This window comes from Stegostoma tigrinum, chromosome 2, assembly GCF_030684315.1.
Source record: "Stegostoma tigrinum isolate sSteTig4 chromosome 2, sSteTig4.hap1, whole genome shotgun sequence".
Classification (NCBI taxonomy): domain Eukaryota; kingdom Metazoa; phylum Chordata; class Chondrichthyes; order Orectolobiformes; family Stegostomatidae; genus Stegostoma; species Stegostoma tigrinum.
In genome coordinates this window covers 59019179-59038273 of record NC_081355.1, presented here as the reverse complement: position 1 = coordinate 59038273, position 19095 = coordinate 59019179, and the positions used below count along the sequence as shown (strand labels likewise).

The following is a 19095-nucleotide window of genomic DNA, read 5'->3' as shown; positions in this document are numbered from 1 at the left end:
TTTGAACAATAAAGAAAAAAGGTGCCATGTTATGCTGCGTTCTCAATGAATATTTCTAGATTGGTGATAAGGTAGCTTTGGAACCATTACGAATAATCCTCTACCTGTCAAAGGTTTGATTAGAAAATTATATTAAACTTTGCATTTCAAACAATATAAAAAACATTTTTCAGGAAGACTCTGCTACTATGATTCTTAAGAAAATGTTGTACCTGAAGTTGCATATTGGTTTGTGTGAGCTCCTCTGCTTTCTTTTCCAATGACAACACCCACACTTTTCTCTTCTGTCTGCAGCGTGTTGCTGCTGCGCGATTTCTTTCCAGAAACTTCCTCCGCCTTTCATCAGGATCTTCATCTACAACCCTTCTTCTGCGGCCTCCACTAGTCGGAGTTGGGTGCCCTGACTGTGGAGACTGCATCTGCTGTGCTCCAGGTGAGACCTGTAAGCCAGCATCAAACATCAAATCTACTTGATTTTGGATTAATAAAAGCTTCAACCCAAAGCATAAGTTGAATAAATTCCAACTAACCAGACCTATCAGTTGCTGTACATGAGACAGGAATTCCATGGCTGTGATTGCAATCTCATCTAAGAATTTCATTCTGATGTTAATCGTTTTTCTACAATGTACAAGGGAACAGAAAAGACCCCATCTGTGAAAAAGCCATTCTCCACCGTATGTGGAAAATATTGCAGAACTTAGTTTATGTTGGCAGTGTGCCCTTCAGTATGATATTATGGGAGGTGGCTGATTGACATATCTAGCTAAATTTTTGCTGAAATGGATTTTTGTTGAGTTGCTTTGACTGGGGACCCCTTTCAAAATGGCTGCTGGGACACAATGCTTCACTTCCTTACAACATTCCAGAGTTTGCTGAATTTCAGCAAGGCTTTATAAGGATGCAGAAGCATTTAGGTTGTAAACACACACCCAGTATAAGTGATCTGGCCCGTTCTATTGTGGAGATAGGCATAACCTGCTGCTCTACAATTTTCTTGGAGTTGCACTAGCTTTTCAAAGAGTTCTGATTCATGGCACCTCAGAGGTTTTGTAAAACATTGTCTGCAAGAGGGAAATTTTTGAAAGTAAAAGGTCCGCACCATGCTATTATGCCAACACATGCCCACACCCCGCCCCCCCCCCCCCCCCCCCCCCCCCCCAAACCTCCCCATGGTCCCTCAAGCCCTGATAAACCAAGATAAACACCTCCTGGCAACCTTTGCATTGCATCATGCCACATCTCTCCTCCCAAAACAAGAATACATGATGATGGTTGGCAGAGAGTCTGGACAACCATTAGAGTGCTGAAACAATTGAGCCCTTGTTTGCATGATTTGCAGCCTCGTTGTCTGATTTCACAATTTTGATTTCACAATGTTTGTTTACACAAGGCTTAGTGTTTTCAAATGTCTTGAAGTTTTAGACGTTTCAACATTAAAGGGTCTGGATGACTGACACTTTCAATGCCCCATAATGAATGAAGTCTGTTTTAACATAATGCAAATTTATGAATGTTTTCCTTTTTCTTAAAAGCTATTGTTTACACATTCGACTGTCACAATAGCATTCACCTCTTCAATATAGTACATAGTTGGTGAAATGCCAGACCTTAGAATAAGGGACATCATGGGTCATGGTTGGGGTGGGTGAGAGAAGGAGCATTTCCAGGTATGGGGGCAGAGGGAGTGTTGGATGAGGACCCACAGCCCTAAGGTAGGCCTTTGAAGCAGCCCACTTCCACACTTGGCAGCTCTCTGTGTGCGTCAAAACCTCTTCCAGGGTCAGCTGGGCCAACTGCAACTGACACCCAATCACCCACCGCTGGCATTGACAGCTGTGGTATCAGTGCTGGTATTACTCCAAGGCAGGCATTTGAAGGTGGCAATTTTTCTGACTTCTACTACTTACCGTGAAGTTGAAGATCTGGCCCAGTGTGTACATGTTAATCATCCAACTAGGGATGGTAAGAGGGTAAATGCATTGGCAACATGTTGTGCATTTTCTATTTAAAGGGACATTGCCAGCCTACACAGTAATGATTGGTTCCCTCTAAAATTACCACCAATGTTTCACATAGTTGCTACCTTAGCTACCACATTATCACTAGAGAAAGAACCTATTTATGCAGGATCATTTGTTTTGATCTGTTTTCAGTCTGTCTTGGGCTTCCAGCTGATTTATGCTGAAGTTAGTTCTACTTAGACTGTTGCTACTGAGGAACAGCGTGGTGCTCATTATCTCTTCCTACGAAAGGAATCATTTATTACACTAATTATCCTGGGCTCATCCTCAGATTTTGCTTTCTTTACCATCTCTACCTTCTTAGTCTTTCACTACTAACAAAGAACATTACAGTAAGTTAGTTAGTATGTCTAGTTACAGTTTTTACAATTGATCATCCTCGTCATATTCTGTACGTTTATATTCATATTCTCTGTGTTCAGTCCAATGAATTCCTTCAGTTTTCTCCCTACATTTATATTTGTTATTCTTCCTTTTAATTTACCTCTGATTATTTTTTAAAATTTATTTTAGCTTTGCCAATAACATTGTCATTTGGCTCCTTCGTTGTTCTCCGAATCTGACAGTCAATCTCTTCTTGCTGTGATTTTGTCTCCACTTAAATGATGAGTTCCAGATATTGCATGGAATCCATGTTATGTATGGAAAATGTCACTGCACTGTTGAAATAAGGGCTAATTTTATATTAAATACCTGCGTCAACTTCTTGTGCTGCGAGAGAAATCGCCCTTGCTGCACAGTGTTGGAAATATATTGGCGGGCTGGCCCCAGGGTTCCTTTTTCCAAATTTCTGTGTACCCAAAACCCTGCCTCTGCAGAACTGAAAAAATTCCAGCAATGTGTGCCTACATCCCAAAGCTGGCTGTGCTCATGTACAGGCACATTCTGTGCCTCTTCCACACATCCTCCTACTCACAGGAAACATTTAAACACTCTGAGCCCAATTGTTTCCCACTTTAAAATCTGCAATAATTTCAGCATACTGATAGTATACACTGCCCACACGGCGACATTCCCTTCCACTCCTTCCCAGACAGTGGAATCTCAGCATGGATGGCAGAGGAGGTCATCAGAAAACAACCAATAAATGTTTTGTTTTTAAAAGATACCCCTTTTAACTTTTGAATATTCTCCTCTATTATCAAAGCAACATGGCATGTAATTTGCATCTGGTTTGAATATATCTGTTCAAATTGGGGTGGATGCTTTCTCCGTGCCCATCACATCTGCTGGAAGAACCTTCATTTGGTGGAGATCCAGTGGAGCTACTCCCAGACTCATTTCCTACCCTGTCTGCTGGAACTATGCCAGAGAGTTAGTATAACTCCAACAAAAATCATGCCCAATGTCTATGTTTGTCTAAGGAGTGTAGAAGAAGGTTTGCAGACATAGAATGTCAACTCTTTTCCATCCATTGACACTAATAAGCATGAGTAGTGCAAGGTGAGAAATGTATGAATCATAATATTTCCTTCAAACCTAGATTCAATCCTGGTACATATCAATTCTTTCCATATTAAGAGTAGCAAGCTTGCAACTGGAGTCAAGCTGTGTCCGAAAGTATGGTTGATATGCAGACTTGAAAAATCATTAATCCATTTTTACTTCTTTTTTGCTCACTCCATACCTGGATAAAATACATTTTCACCAAATCTACTGGTTATATGTTAATTTAGATCTTAATAATTCTAAAAACAGCAGTAATTACCATAGGTTGTAACTGGCTGGTTTTCTGCCATTACTACTGTTAATTTGTATTTCATAAAATTGATGGGTGGAAAATAGTTGTAATGATTTTTACTGGGAATGTTAAAATATCAAAATTATTTAGCAGGGAAAAATACTTCCAAAACAGGAATATCTATCCATACTTAGACAATTAACCTTCTCATGCTTGGTTATACATAAGGTTAAAGTGATTAAGATGATACAAAATAAAAATCCAAATCAGAGAATCAGACAGATAGATTTTTGCTCTATGTCCAATTCAGAATCATTTCCTTTGTTTCAACAATTCTGTCCTTAAATCTTAAAATGCTGCAACATGAGGAACAGTTCCCAATAAAGAACATTATCTGCATCTGTCTTTGTTGGTGCCAGGACACTCATTGGTGAATATTTTATGCAGTAGTTTCCTGAAGGATAAAAAGAATAATGCTTTGCAATATGTCTTATGGATCTAAAATTGATGTAAGGCTATCAGGTAAGCAGTAGAGTTATGGCTGTCAAGGTAAACTACGAGGACTGCTTGTACAGCTAAGCCTTATACTTACCTTGAGTATACAAGTTGATCAGGAAGATCTAACTGAAGTCATTAAAGGATTTTATTTGGTTGATGAGAGAGAAATTATCTCCTCTAGTGGAGGAGTTCAAAAATGGGGCATAGCCTTAACATTAGAGTGATCTCATTCAAGGATGATGCAAGAAAGCACTACTTTACACATGAAAGGAATCTGGAAATCTCTCCCTCAAAGAGTTGGTAAAATGTATTTAAATAAAAATTTCCTAACAATATTGAAAGTTTATTTTTAAGGGAAGGTTACTAAGGTTCATAGAACCCTAGTGGATAGTTGGAGTTCAGGTACAAATCAGCTACGTTCTAACTAGATGGTTGAACAGACTCAAGGGGTTGAATGGCTGTGCTTGCTTCCATGTCTCAGGTAGACATGCTCTGGAAAATGTTAATAAAGGGCTTTACACCAGATGGAGAACCCCAATGCAAAGTTCATCACTGGTGGTCAGCTGGGCAGGTGTCAGGCTCGTTCTGCTCAGGAATCTCCATAGCTACAGGAGCCGCCAGCTCAAGCAAAGAACTGTCATTGCTTTCTGTGGAGCTCTGATAAACAGGAGTACTCCTCCTGATTCTATAGTCCTGGGGATCATCTCTCCCACCCACTGTTGCTTGTTCCATCAACCCACCTTCTAAAACTACACACCTAGGGACTTTAGTCTAAAATTAACTTGTCCATTTGGGCCAGTATTGCCTGGAGATCAATTTCTAGTGCTCCGTTATATACATTCTCTCTCATGTCCAAAACTTCAAATGATAAAGTAAATGACAAAAGTGATGCCAGTACTAAAAGCGAGTAATCATCCTTCATTATAAGATTAATGTTTTGAATTTCATTGGCTGCATTTGTGCTTTTTTTAAAAAGAAGTCCCTAGTCAATTTTCTTTTGCTTTTAAAGATTCTGAGCCAAACCAGTTTCTTTTTTAAAGTCACTAGACGAATAATTGTCTTCTCTGAATACAGGAATGCAACCATTCAAATATATTCATTTCGCCTTCTAGAGCATTAAAATGTAGAAAGGAACCATCCAAACATGTTCATATTGTTGTGGTGATAGAAAATATCACTCGGATCTTTTTCCATTTTTGTGATCCTGCTATTTGGTTCATTTTGGTTACAAGTACACTATTCAAATAACAGCTAGCAGAGATCTGACATTATTTACAAACAGGCATGTGAGTTAGCAGCTGGAGTAGAATATTGTGGCCCATGAGCCTTGTCTGCCATAACGGCTGATTTGGTTATTTTTCTTCCCCCTTAGTCTGGGCCAAGGTATGGATTCACCCCAAAAGTTATCATTAGAAAGCATGTACCCATATTTTACAAGAAATAGCAAATAGAGTAAACCTTCATGATGGTGGTGCTAGGGAAATGAAATGGAAGAACACATTCCCTACGTTTTTATTTAGGCATATCTCCATGTGTGAAGGTGTTGATATATTGTACTACAAAATACACCTTGTATTTGTCTTTCAGTAGTGAAGATGATTTATATTCCTATTTTATTGACATCAATAATAGAAAATCAACAGTATAATCATTGTTCATTTCTTTCTGTATCATTTTTCAGCCACAAACCTGTAATACAGTTTAGGCATGTCCTTAGATGATTTACCTGATTTTGTGTTCCTGTGGTTAGAGGTTGGAGCGGAGGAGTCTGGTGTTGTGGTGGGTGTGTGTGTAGGTGTGGATGAGAATGGGGGTGGTTTTGCTGGTGATGGTGAGGATGATGTTGATGTGTGAAAGGATGGTGAGGAGGTGGCTGAGGTTGATGTGAGTGCATGTGATGGTGTGGCGCCTGCTCCTGCCTGGATGTCATCATCTCCATTACTTGACCCATCATGTTCATATTTCCATTTGACAAAGCCGTAGGCTGCTGACTCAGAGCTGCTTTAAGCCTCTGTAAAGGAAACAAAACAAGGAATGCTAATTAAAACCTCATTGTTCTTCAAATTTGCCATTTTGAAGATGTTACACACATTCTCTCCCTAGTATCCAAAAACACCAGATAGAAAACTGAATGATAGAATTCAAGCTGGTATCCAAAAGTGTATAATCATATTTTATGACAAGATTAATGCCTTGCATTTCATTGGCTGGCATCTGCACTTTTTAAAAGTCCCTTTTCAATTTACTTTTAATGTTCCTGAGCCAAACCATTTTCTTTATGAAGTCACTATACCAATAATTTTGTTCTCTGAACAAACTAAAAATCCAACCTTTCAGACATATTCATATTACCTTCTTCAAATCATTAAAATGTAAAAAAAAACTATCAAAATGTGTTCATATTGTTTTGTGGTGATGAAGGAAAAGAACTTGAATCTTTTACCATTTGGGATCTGATGGCAAGCATAATTCTCTTGGAGAACAATAAACCAATTTTCCTGCTGTTTGATAATAAAATGTGAGGCTGGATGAACACAGCAGGCCAAGCAGCATCTCAGGAGCACAAAAGCTGACGTTTCGGGCCTAGACCCTTCATCAGAGAGGGGGATGGGGGGAGGGAACTGGAATAAATAGGGAGAGAGGGGGAGGCTGTTTGGTCCATTTTGGAACCAGTATATTATTCAAACAATCACTGGCAGAGGTCTGACATTGTTTACAGACAGACATTTGATTTAGGAGCTGGAGTAGGACATTTGCGACCAGGAGCCTTGTCAATCATTCAGTAACACCATTCTTGTCTACCCCAATCACATTTCACCCAGTCATTTATCACAAATCCATCCACCCTGCCTTAAAAATATTCAAAGGCTACTTTTCACTGCCGACTGAGGAAGAGAGTTCCAAAGGCTGAAGATCATCTGTGAGAAAAAACAATTATTCTCATCTCTGTCTTAAAAGGACAATCCCTTATTTGAGAATTGTGATCCCTCATTCCATATTTTCCAACAAGAGGAAATGTCCTTTCCATCTTCATCCTGTCAAGAACTCTAATGATTTAATATATTTAAATCAAGTCATTTTTTACTCTTCTAAACACCAGCAGATACTCGCCTAGTCTGTTCAACATGACCTCATAAGACAACAGGCTCATCCAGGTATTAGTCTAGTAAACTTTCTCTGAACTGCTTTCAATATATTTACATCCTTAAATAAGGAGACTGATACAATACACAGCACTCCAGATATGGTCTCACCAATGCATTGTATAAATGATTGTGAGCATCCCTATTCTTGTAGTTAATTCCTCTTGCAATAAATGATAATGTTTTATGAGCTTTCCTAATTGCTTGAAGCATTGCATATTAACATTTTGCAATTCATGCTCTCAAACAACCAAATCCCTTTGAATCTGAAATCTCTGCAATTTCTCACCATTTATATTTTTTATATTCTTCCTTGACAATTTCTCACATTATACTCCATTTACCAGATCTTTGCCCAGTCACTTAACCAATCAATTCCCTTCATAGCCTAATGCCCTCTTTGCCGTTTACTTTTACATCTTTGGGTCATCAGCAAAATTATCAACCACAGCTTCAATCTAGGTTATTTATATAATTTATATAAAGTTGAGGCTCCAGCACTGAGCCCTATGGCATATCATTCATTAAATCTTTCTAACCAGAAATTAAAAACTTATGTTTACTCTGTATTTCCTAGTAGCCAATCTAATATCCATACCAAGTGTTCCCATTCACCGACCACCCCTCCTCACTGCATCAAGAGTTTTAATTTATTCAATAACTTTTTAAAATGTCTGCTAGAAACCTACATACAGTACATCCACCAGTTTTGGTTTATCAACAACTTATTACTTCTTCAAAGAACTCCAATAAGTTGGTTAAAATTGTTTTCCCTTTCACACAACCACATTGACTCTGTCCGATAATTTTGACTTTTTCTAAGTGCATTCCAATAAAGCCTTTATTAATAGCATCTAACATCTTTCATCTGATTTATGTTCAATTAACTGGCCTTTTGCTTCCTGCTGTCTGCCTATGTCTCTTTTTGAATAAAGGTGATACATTCACTGCTTTCCAATCTAATGGAACCTTCCCTGAATCTAATGGAACACAGCTCTGCTGAAGAGGTGATGGTAAGACTGAACAGAAAGTGATGTCAAGTTGAAACAAGAACATTACTTTGTTTCCATCCCTCTCCCCTGCAAAAACAACTTGAATGCATAGCTGAAATTAGGTCTCTTGGGGACAGTGCTCCAGCTGTGAGGAACAAATGACACGGCATATATCTTGGGCAATTCAACCAGAAATTCACTACGTTTACTAACAAAGTGAGTATTGCATCAAGACTAATTGTGAAGCTGTATAAATAAAACTAAATTAGGTTACGCAGGCATTTCAAATTTTCAACAAAAATGCATGCTGAAATTAGTTGCTGTCTCCAGTATTTTCTTAATAGTAAGTAGTCATATTTCATATTTTTTATTTCAATACAGTGTGGAGCTGGAGGAACCCAACAGGTCAGGCAGCATCAGAGGTGCAGGAAAGTCAAGCTTTCAGATCAGGATGCTTCACCCATCCTGATGAGGTGTGATTGAACTTCGAAGAGAAAAATAATAGGAGGGATACAGATATCTGCAACCACGAGACAAATACAAAGAAAATCCTTGATATGAATTCAGGGTCAAAAATTAAAGGCAATGAGCGCAGTTATAGTTATAAAAGTAGCAAGAAAACTTAATATGATAAAGTAATTTATATAATTGTTTTACAAGTATTCACTAGAGATGATAACATAACTGTTAATGTTTTATCCAAGTACTTAAGTATACACCATATCCTATAGGATTTTGAAATCAGCATTGCAGTGAACTGAATAAAGTATTAACACTTAACACTTAAACCTAGCTCAAATGATGAGCCAGAGGCAACAGTGGAAAATTGTATAGCATGAGCTATCATCCTGGGGACTGATGAGGTACAGATCAGACTGTATAGGACTGAAAAAAGGCAGAGGTGACATCTGGATGAAACAACTCAGTTAGGAATCTATGAGTCTATTAGTTTAAAATCAGTGAAAGGGAAAATAATAGAATGCAGTCTAAAATGTAACAAGGCTTGTATATTGAGATCATAACATACCATTTTAAATATTTCCGATTAGCTGGCTGGGTGCCTACTCAGACATTCAGCAAAATAACCAGTAATATCAGCAATGTGTAGTAAGTTTTTGCACCTCATTTTCAGGTCACTACTTTGTATTTCTGTTGTGCAGGAAGACTGAAAATTCAGTGCAACCTCTTTTTTTGTTGTTGGGTGTTCTTGGTACATTCCGGCTGCTGTTTTAAGGTTACATGACAGTTACCCCTAAAAACCGTAATCGCAGAGTCACAGGTACAGGTACAGGCACTGAAATTAAATGTTCAGTATTTAGTTCCAGGGTAACAATATGGCACAGGACTTTTCAGTGCATTTTCAAGTGGAACGCTGCGACCCAGTCAGTCACTTTATCAAACAATAAATTTATAGAGCATATCGAGAAGTCTAGCACGCAGTTGCTCTGCTGTTAAGACATTTCAAAATATTAACATGATTTTGCAAGCATTCCATTCATCAGACCACAGTGTAAAAGTCAACCGGATGCCCTGGCTCATAGTACTAGCATGATGCTAACTGACCCGGATCAGTATCATCCAAGCTATCTGGTGACTCATTAATTTCTGCAGAAATACTTGATCCTTCATGCTGAGACTGAACAACATGTTCTTGGTCAGTTTCATTGCTCATTAAAGCTGAAAGTTTGCTCAACCAACATTGTTAACAGAAGTGTAACATTCATCAGTCTTTGGTTCTCTGTTGTTTGTGGTAAATATAATTGATCTGGGTGGTCTGATTAATAATTTTGCAGGTGGCACACAGATTGGTGGAGTTGCTGATAGTGCCAATGAGTGTGACAGGATACAACCGGATATACATAGATTGGACACTTGGGCACAGAAATGGCAGATGGCATTTAATCCAGATAAATGCAAGGTGGTGCATTTTGGAGGATCAAAATTAGTTTTGAATTGTATCGTAAATGGCAGAACCCTTAGGAACATTAACATACAGACAGACCTGTGCATACAGATTCACAATTCCCTCATAATTGGCAACACTGGTGGCCAAGGTGATTATGAAGGCATATGGCAAGCTTGCCTTCATCGCCCAGGGCATGGAGTACAAGAGTTGGCAAACCACGTTGCAGCTGTATAAAACCCTTGTTAGGCTGCATTTGGAGTATTGTGTACAATTTTGGTCGCCATACTACATGAAGGCTGTGAAAGCTTTGGAGAGAGCTTTGGATATTGCCTGGTCTCAAGAGCATTGATTATGAGGAACGGTTAAAAAGACTATGATTGATTTCACTGGAAAGACAGTGGCTGAGTGGAGACCTGACAGAGGTCTACAAAATTATGAGAGGCATAGCTAGGGTGGATAGTGAGAGGCTTTTTCCAAATATTAAACCTTCAATTACAAGGTTGGGGGGGGGGGGAAACAGGTTCAAGGTGAGAGGGAAAGTTTAATGGAGATGTGCGAGGGAAGGTTTTAACGCAGAGAGTGGTAGAAGCCTGGAGACATTGCTGGAAGAGATGGTTGAAACAGGCATGTTGGTAACATTTAAGAGACATCTTGATGGTTACATGAACAGGGAGGGAATAGAAGATACAGGCTACATAAGGGCAGAAGGTTTTTTTTAGTTTAGTTAGGGCATGATGATGGGCACAGGATTGGAGGGCGGAAGCGCCTGTTCCTGTGCTATACTTCTCTTTTGTTCTTTTGAGCTTTGTTCTATTACAGCAATCTAGAATCAGCAGTCACGCCCAGGTGAACACATACCTGACCAAGCACAATTAAACCCTTCATACAGGAATACCAAAGTATATAATCACTTGCGACTTGCTCCAAATACAAAGTTCTTTCTAAAAAAAAGTGAAATCATATGAAATAATGATTTTAAAAGACTTTCTCCAATAAATAAAATTTGAAGAAGAAACCATTTATATAAATAATGCAAAAATTCTTACATCTGTCATTTTGTCTAGAACCTAATCTTGGAAGTCAAGTATAAATGCCACAGCATGTGCATTTCTTACCTGGTTCTATTTTCTAAAGGATAACTGGATCAGCTGTAAAACAATTGCTTTGAAGGTGTGCCTGCAAACAATTTTACACCAGCACCAGCCTTCCACTTAAATGGTAATGCTACATGTTCCTTATCCTACATTGTATTTAAATGTACACATTTAGTTCCAACGATATTGGGACTATATTTTAGGGTTTAGGAAAGAAAACAACATTTTCCTAGAGATTTTCTGCCGAATTAAATTAATAGATGAGAAATCAAGCAAGATCCACTAACCAGGAGTATGAATTCCCAATGCGCGACACCAGATGGTGAAAATTGCAAATTTACCTTTGTAACACTATTTAAATCATGAAGCTCCATGATGTTATCCAATCAAGTTTTTATTCCAGATCAGTTTATTTAAGTCAAATACTGTTTAACCATTAAGCCAAAAGATTTATAAACACTGCTCCCAATCACCAACTCTAAATATTAAGCATCCAGTTTAACACTCTTTTATTTTGTTTGAATTGACAATTACAATTTGCAAATTGATGCCTTTTGTCATTTTTATATTATTTCCTTCAAAACATAGCTAAAATAAGGAGACTGGCCAAGTGCCTTTCATGTGGTAAAGGAGATCACAAGCATAGAACCATAGGATCCCTACAGTGTAGAAACAGACCCTTCAGCCCAATAAGTCCACACCAACACTTGGAACATACCACTTTGACCCATTACCCCATAACCCACCTAATTTACACACCCCTGAACACTATGGGCAATTTAGCACAGCCAAACCACCAAAATAACTATAATTTGTTCTACTGAAATTTTTAAAATTTCTAATTATCAGTAATTATCCCAAAAATGTGCAATGACTTTGCATCAGTTAACAAAAAGAACCTGGGGGAAAATTAAATTGTATGTTGGATCATTGTTTTTCATTATTCTACAATCTAAATTAAAATCTATCATAAGGACGTTAAAAAATGACACATAAACATGCTTTAGAACTGTTCAGAATTCATTCAGAGTTTCATCTCAACAGGCAAAGAATGGAAGTGATGAACAGACTATAATGCATGATGCGGAAATAGAAGGAAGTTCGCACTGAACTTACTTTATAAAGATGAATGCAAAGCACCTACTGAATAAATCCTGAATAAAATGTAAATCAGTATGATTTTATTTTACAGAAAGTGATTATTCCTCTTTGTTTGAAAATATTGCAAAGTGGTTATACTGCTGTCTAACACATTTAACAGACACGAGTCTTACTGCAAGTCCTTCACCTCCACTGACCTGGGATTGGGTTTAATCAATAACTGGGTGACTTGATACACATGCAAACTCTGTACGAAGGTCTGCAGTCACAGTGAGATAGGTTCAAACAGAAGGCTAATCTCCATATACCCACAGGACCTAACTACATTTCATAAAAGCGCTCTGAATGTCAAAACTTCAACCTTGAATAACCCAGATTAGAAGCAGGCACAACAGAAAAATTGAATGATGCTTATGAGGCCAGAATTGAATATGTTTCTCAATAGTGGCAGGACACAGGGGTGTGTGCCAGAACTGCACATGGGTAGATAGTAATTTGCATTGTTCACTTTTGAAGTATATGTACTGCTACAAAACATTAAGCACTTAAATACATCTTGCATCATGCTATCACAAAATACTTTATCATTCTTTACCCTTGCGAGTGCCAAATTAGATTAAAATATACAAGAGAAAATATTGTCAGTAGGGTATAAGTTCCTAATACATTGAGTTAAGCTTTCAGAACATGTGTTCTCTTCACCTTCAGGGCTGTACATAATACACTAGCTCTGGTTACAGATGAAGTAGATCTTTTAAAAGCTTCAGAAATGTGTCAGGATACAAAGCCTGAGAGAATATCTTTCAATATTTGGATAATTTGAGGTTTAAAAAAATGATTTTTGGTATGTTGAAGGTAATCTGATTATACCTTGGATCAGAAACATGATTGATTCAGGAGAAATTTTAGATATTCCACAGTAATTTTCTTTCCTGTGTTTGCATCATTTTCTGTGAGGCACACAATTCGAGCAAGGGTAAATGTTTCCAGGTACTTCTCTGTCTCTTGCAAATATTAATTTAAGGAGCATCAGTCCAGAAAACTGAACATAAATTGATGTTGTCCTCTGACTCTCATGAAAAAAATGAGTTAGGTGATCCTTTGAATAAACTCCAACAGATTATTTTCCATTGTCTGGAAGTTACCAGAAATTTTTTTTCATAAACTATTCAAAACAACATAAGAGAAAATACATATACTTACCTTTCTATTTCCTTTGAGGCAACAACAATTTTAGGAGGGAATCATAATTGGTTAGAATTGTTTGGCAATACTATACACCTTATATTGTGATTTTGTTTTCCCTCACTCTGTGAAGAGATGATCACCACAGTCAGATGCGGATTGAGCAAGTATCAGTGTTTCCATAAGCAGTAACTGATTGTATGGCGTCTCCAAACATCAATAAGCTTTACTGGTGAGGAGCTAGAACTTGATGTTCGCATTATTGGTATATTTAGTTATATATAGTTATATTGGTATATTTAGTATTGGTATATTGGTATATTTAGTTGATGCAAAGAGGGTAGGGACATACTAGAAAATACTTGCATTTATGTCTCTCTTTTCACAGCTACCTGATGTCTCAAGGCACTTTATAGCCAATGATGTACTTTCAGGAGTGCAGACACTTTTGTAATGTAGGGCAATGTAGCAGACAATTTCTGCACAATAAAATTCCACAAATAACAGCATGACAATCACCAGATAATTTGCTATTTATAATGTTGCTCAAAGACACTGGAACTGACCTCTTTATCTTCTTTAATACAGTGACATTTCATCTGAAAGACAACCACCCAACAGTGCTGATCCCTCAGTACTACACTGAAGTAACTGCCTTGATCTTGTATTATGCTAAAGCCTGGTGTGGGGCATGAATCTGGAACCTTGCGACTCAGTAGCAAGAGTAAACTGGACAATAGCTGCTATATGTGTAGGCGTAACAAACTGCTGGCTCAGTCATGGCAACAGAGCTTCAAGTGTAGCTGTTGGTGCTAACCTAACAATTTTTCACTCTTCCTCCACAGCTTAAGTCAAGCTGAGAATAGATCAAATAGAAGTATCCTTTGCCTTCCCATTATATTAATTGACCAGTGTTCTGAAGTGCTTATGCACCATTACCACACACTCAGACTCCTCATTCAGAAATGATGTCCAATGGAGTTATTCTATCTACTCAATGAGCAGGATGGACCAGGAAGTAACAGACAGGAAGTAGCTATGGCAGAATGCCACATGGTCAAATATCACATCATCAATCCCTTTGAAATTTGTTTAAAAGAGTTATCAATCCTGAAACTGATAACATTGCATTGTTTAGGAAGCAGCATTCTGTCTCTTTCCATGACATGGCATTCTTCAAAGGAATGTGCACACACATACTCAATCGCTAACACCCAGTGGGAGATCTTATATTCAGCCCTCCAGGAGTTTTCTTTTCTTGTGATGGGGGGCAAGTGAGAAATCAGACAGGTCAGTGTTACATGGGAAACTCAGAAGTCAAGTACCCTATCCTGAGGTCAGCCTAATGAAGAGGCTTGATTTGAAACCAGGTAAGATGCACTTTAGAAGCTGTTACACAAGGGTGTTGCTGGATAAGAAATCTCTGGATGAATCAAGAGCTGTGGGTTTTGCTCGGGTGGTTTAGCTGGATCTTGGTTTTCCACTTGGTTTCACAAAGATTCTGATTGTGTGATTAAACATTTTATGTATTCACTGACTTGATGTATATCATAGAAGTTCGATTTATCTGTGAAAAATGCAAAGATCACTCTAGTTCTATATCATCAACAGATTTATTTACATTACTTTAAAAGATCTCAGAACCTACATAATGTTCTATACACGTATGGTCTAAAGTTCAGATCTTCTCAAGAAGCTTCTAAGTTTACTTTATGTTCTAACTTCACCCACAAACTTAAGGAAGCAGCCCCAATTACATTGATCAGAGAAGTGACTATCATAATCAAACACAGATCAATCAAACCATTGATCACCACACGAACATCTCAGTGTGAACTGGAGAATTGGAGGCCAGGTGGATGGATTTTGGAGAACTAGGGAGGGGAGCTAGGATAGTCCTGAGCAAGAAAGGATAGTGGCTTTGAACCACAAGAGGACTCAAAAATTTCAGGTGTGAGAGGCTAGCACCTTTTAGGTATAGAAGGTAGATTTGTGGAATGGTGAAAACTCAGGATTCATTTCAGAGGATGAACTTGAAGACTTTTTAAATATTCATTTGTGGTAAGTAAACATTGTGGCTGGGTGATCATTTATCGCTTATCCCTAGATGATCTTGAGATGGTAGTGGTGAGCTGCCACATGCCATTTAGTGTACACAGACCCACGACACTGGTGGGAGCATGTTCTAGGATTTTGACCCTGTGACACTGAAAGAACATTGATATAATTCTAATATAATTCAAGATAGTGAATGGCTAGGAAGGGAAGCTGCAGATGGTGGAGTTCCCATGTACCTGTTGTCTTTGACCTGCTAGATGGTAGTGATCCTGGGTTTGGAAGGTGCTGCCTAAGGAGCCCTGGTGAGTTTCTGAAACGCACCTTATAGATGGTACAATCTAGTATAATGGAGCGATGGTGGCATGAGTAAATGTTTGTGGATGCGGTATTTATCAGGTGGACCACTTATCATGGATGATGTTGAACCTCTTAAGTATTGTTAAAACTGCACTTATCCAGGCAAGGGGGCAGGATTCCACCTGATTTGTGCCTTGGGATAGGTAGACTTTGGTGAGTCAGGAAGTGAATTACTTGCTGCAGAATTCCCATTCTCTGGGCTGCTCTTGAAGCTACTGTATTTACATGGCGAATCCAATACAGTTCCAGGTCAAAGGAAACCCTCCACCCGTGATGTTGATAGTGGGTGATTCTGAGATGATAATGTCATTGGAATGTTAAGGAACAGTGGTTAAAGCCTCTCCTGCTGGAGATATATTTGACTGGAACTTGTATGGTGTGAACATCGCTTGCCACTTATCAGCTGAAACCCAGATGTTACCCATCTCTTGCTCCTTCGAATGTGGACTGCTTCAGCACCTAGAGAGTCCCTGCTTGTGAATATTGAGCAATCATTAGCACGCATCCCCATTTCAGAACTTATGATGGAGGGTAGGTCAGAAATGAAGCAGCCGATGATGGTTGGACTGAGAACGCTGCCCTGAAGAACTCCTGCAGCAATGTCCTGGAATATGGCTTCAACCCTGCTTTTGTGCCAGTTTCCCAAATCCCTTTACTTCCTGAAACATCAAAATCTGTCTGTTTTCAAAGATAGAGCATACCAAATGTTCATTACCATTTGTATGGAGAAATATTTCATCATTTTGGTCAAGGTTATCCAGCGGGGAAACAGACCCTTTGGTCCAACCTGTCCACATTGACCAGATGTCCTAAACTGATCTGGTCCCATTTACCAGCATTTGGCTGATAGCCCTCTAAACCTTTTCTATTCATTAAGCCATCCAGATGTCTTTTAAATTTTGAAATTGTACCTGCCTCCTTTGGCAGTTCATTCCGTACAAGCACCACCCTCTGTGTGAAAGTGTTGCCCCTCAGATCCCTTTTAAATCTTTCCTCTCTCACCTTAAACCTACACAATCTATTTTTGGACTCCACTACCCTGGGAAAACGACCTTGGCTATTCGACCTACCCATGCCCCTCATGATATTATAAACCTGTATAAGCTCACCCTTTAGCCTCTGACACTCCTGGGGAAAAGCCCCAGCTGACTCAGCCTCTCCATCTAGCTCAAAATCTCCAAACCCAGCAGCATTCTTGTGAAACTAGTCTGAACCCTTTCAAGTAGAACAACATCTTTCCAAAGCAATGAGACCAGAATTGAATGCAGTATTCTAAAAGTGGTCTCACCAATGTCCTGTACAGCTACAACATGACGTCCAAACTGCTATACTCAATGCACTGACCAATGAAGTATGCCACATGCCTTCTTCATCATCCTGCCTACCTGTGGTTCCAGTTACAAGGAACTATGCACCTGCATCACTAGGTCTCCTTGTTCAGCAACACTTCCCAGGGTCTTACCATTAACTGTGTAAGCCTTACCCTGATTTGACTTTCCAAGATGCAACACCTCTTATATTTACTTAAATTAAACTCCATCCACCACTCCTCAGCTCACTGGCCCAACTGATCAAGATCCCATTGTACACTGAGATAACTTTTTCCATTGTCCATTATACCAACAATATTGATGTCATCTGCAAACTCACTAACCTTACCTCCATTATCCACATCCTAAGTGATTAATCCTTTATCTTTAAATTATGCCTGTGTTCTCGATTTCTCAACCAGAGAAATGACTATCCAGTGTCTACACTGTTACGTCCCTTCTGATAAGTTCAAATGAGAAAATCTTTCATTTTTCTAACGTCTAGATAATTTGCATCCTCTCTTCGTAGGACAGCCCTTCCATCCCAGCGACCAATTTAATAAACCTTTGTTATACTGCCTCCAGGATAAGTATATCCTTACTCAAATATAGAAACATAAACTGTATATATGGATATAACAATCCGGGTATGGTTTCACTAAAGTCCTGCACAATTCCATTAAGTCCTTCTTATTCTTGTATTAAAATTCTCTTCTAATACAGGTCAATATTCTATTTACCTTCCTATTTGCTTATTGTACCCAACTTTTAGTGTTCCTTCTTTGCATACAACAATGTCCCTCATCAGGGGACAGAGGCATCAGGAGAATAGATGAGGTGTAATTCTCAGCACCCCTCCTCCACCCACACCTCCTCTCCCTACTTCCATTCCTGAGACAATGCCAGATCCCTGAATCAGGCACTAAATGCTGTTGAGAAAAAGTTCACCCTCCTCCCAGGAACCCACCTTGACAGGGTTCATTTTTTAGGCTGTTTGTATAGTGTGCTTCCATTCACCACTGGTTGCATATCAGCAGTTGGAGAACAAAGACTTTAGCTGGGCATTAAGTTAATAAAATGTGAGGCTGGATGAACACAGCAGGCCAAGCAGCATCTCAGGAGCACAAAAGCTGACGTTTCGGGCCTAGACCCTTCATCAGAGAGGGGGATGGGGAGAGGGAACTGGAATAAATAGGGAGAGAGGGGGAGGCGGACCGAAGATGGAGAGTCAAGAAGATAGGTGGAGAGAGTGCAGGTGGGGAGGTAGGGAGGGGATAGGTCAGTCCAGGGAAGACGGACAGGTCAAGGAGGTGGGATGAGGTTAGTAGGTAGCTGGGGGTGCGGCTTGGGGTGGGAGGGAGGGATGGGTGAGAGGAAGAACCGGTTAGGGAGGCAGAGACAGGTTGGACTGGTTTTGGGATGCAGTGGGTGGGGGGGAAGAGCTGGGCTGGTTGTGTGGTGCAGTGGGGGGAGGGGACGAACTGGGCTGGTTGAGGGATGCAGTAGGGGAAGGGGAGATTTTGAAACTGGTGAAGTCCACATTGATACCATATGGCTGCAGGGTTCCCAGGCGGAATATGAGTTGCTGTTCCTGCAACCTTCGGGTGGCATCATTGTGGCACTGCAGGAGGCCCATGATGGACATGTCATCAAGAGAATGGGAGGGGGAGTGGAAATGGTTTGCGACTGGGAGGTGCAGTTGTTAGTTGCGAACTGAGCGGAGGTGTTCTGCAAAGCGGTCCCCAA

At 39.4% G+C, this 19095-nt stretch overlaps 1 protein-coding gene across 3 annotated transcripts in view; it reads right to left on the bottom strand.

Annotated features, from left to right (window-relative positions):
* The window catches only part of creb5b (cAMP responsive element binding protein 5b), a 415327-nt gene that overhangs the window by 14867 nt on the left and 381365 nt on the right, over window positions 1-19095 (bottom strand). For all 3 annotated transcript variants that reach the window (XM_048522115.2, XM_059654247.1, XM_048522126.2), the window contains 2 exons: window positions 5930-6214; window positions 213-440 (listed from right to left, as the gene is read on the bottom strand). In XM_048522115.2, the coding sequence (XP_048378072.1) occupies window positions 213-440; window positions 5930-6214 (513 nt within the window). The remainder of the gene's footprint in view (window positions 1-212; window positions 441-5929; window positions 6215-19095) is intronic.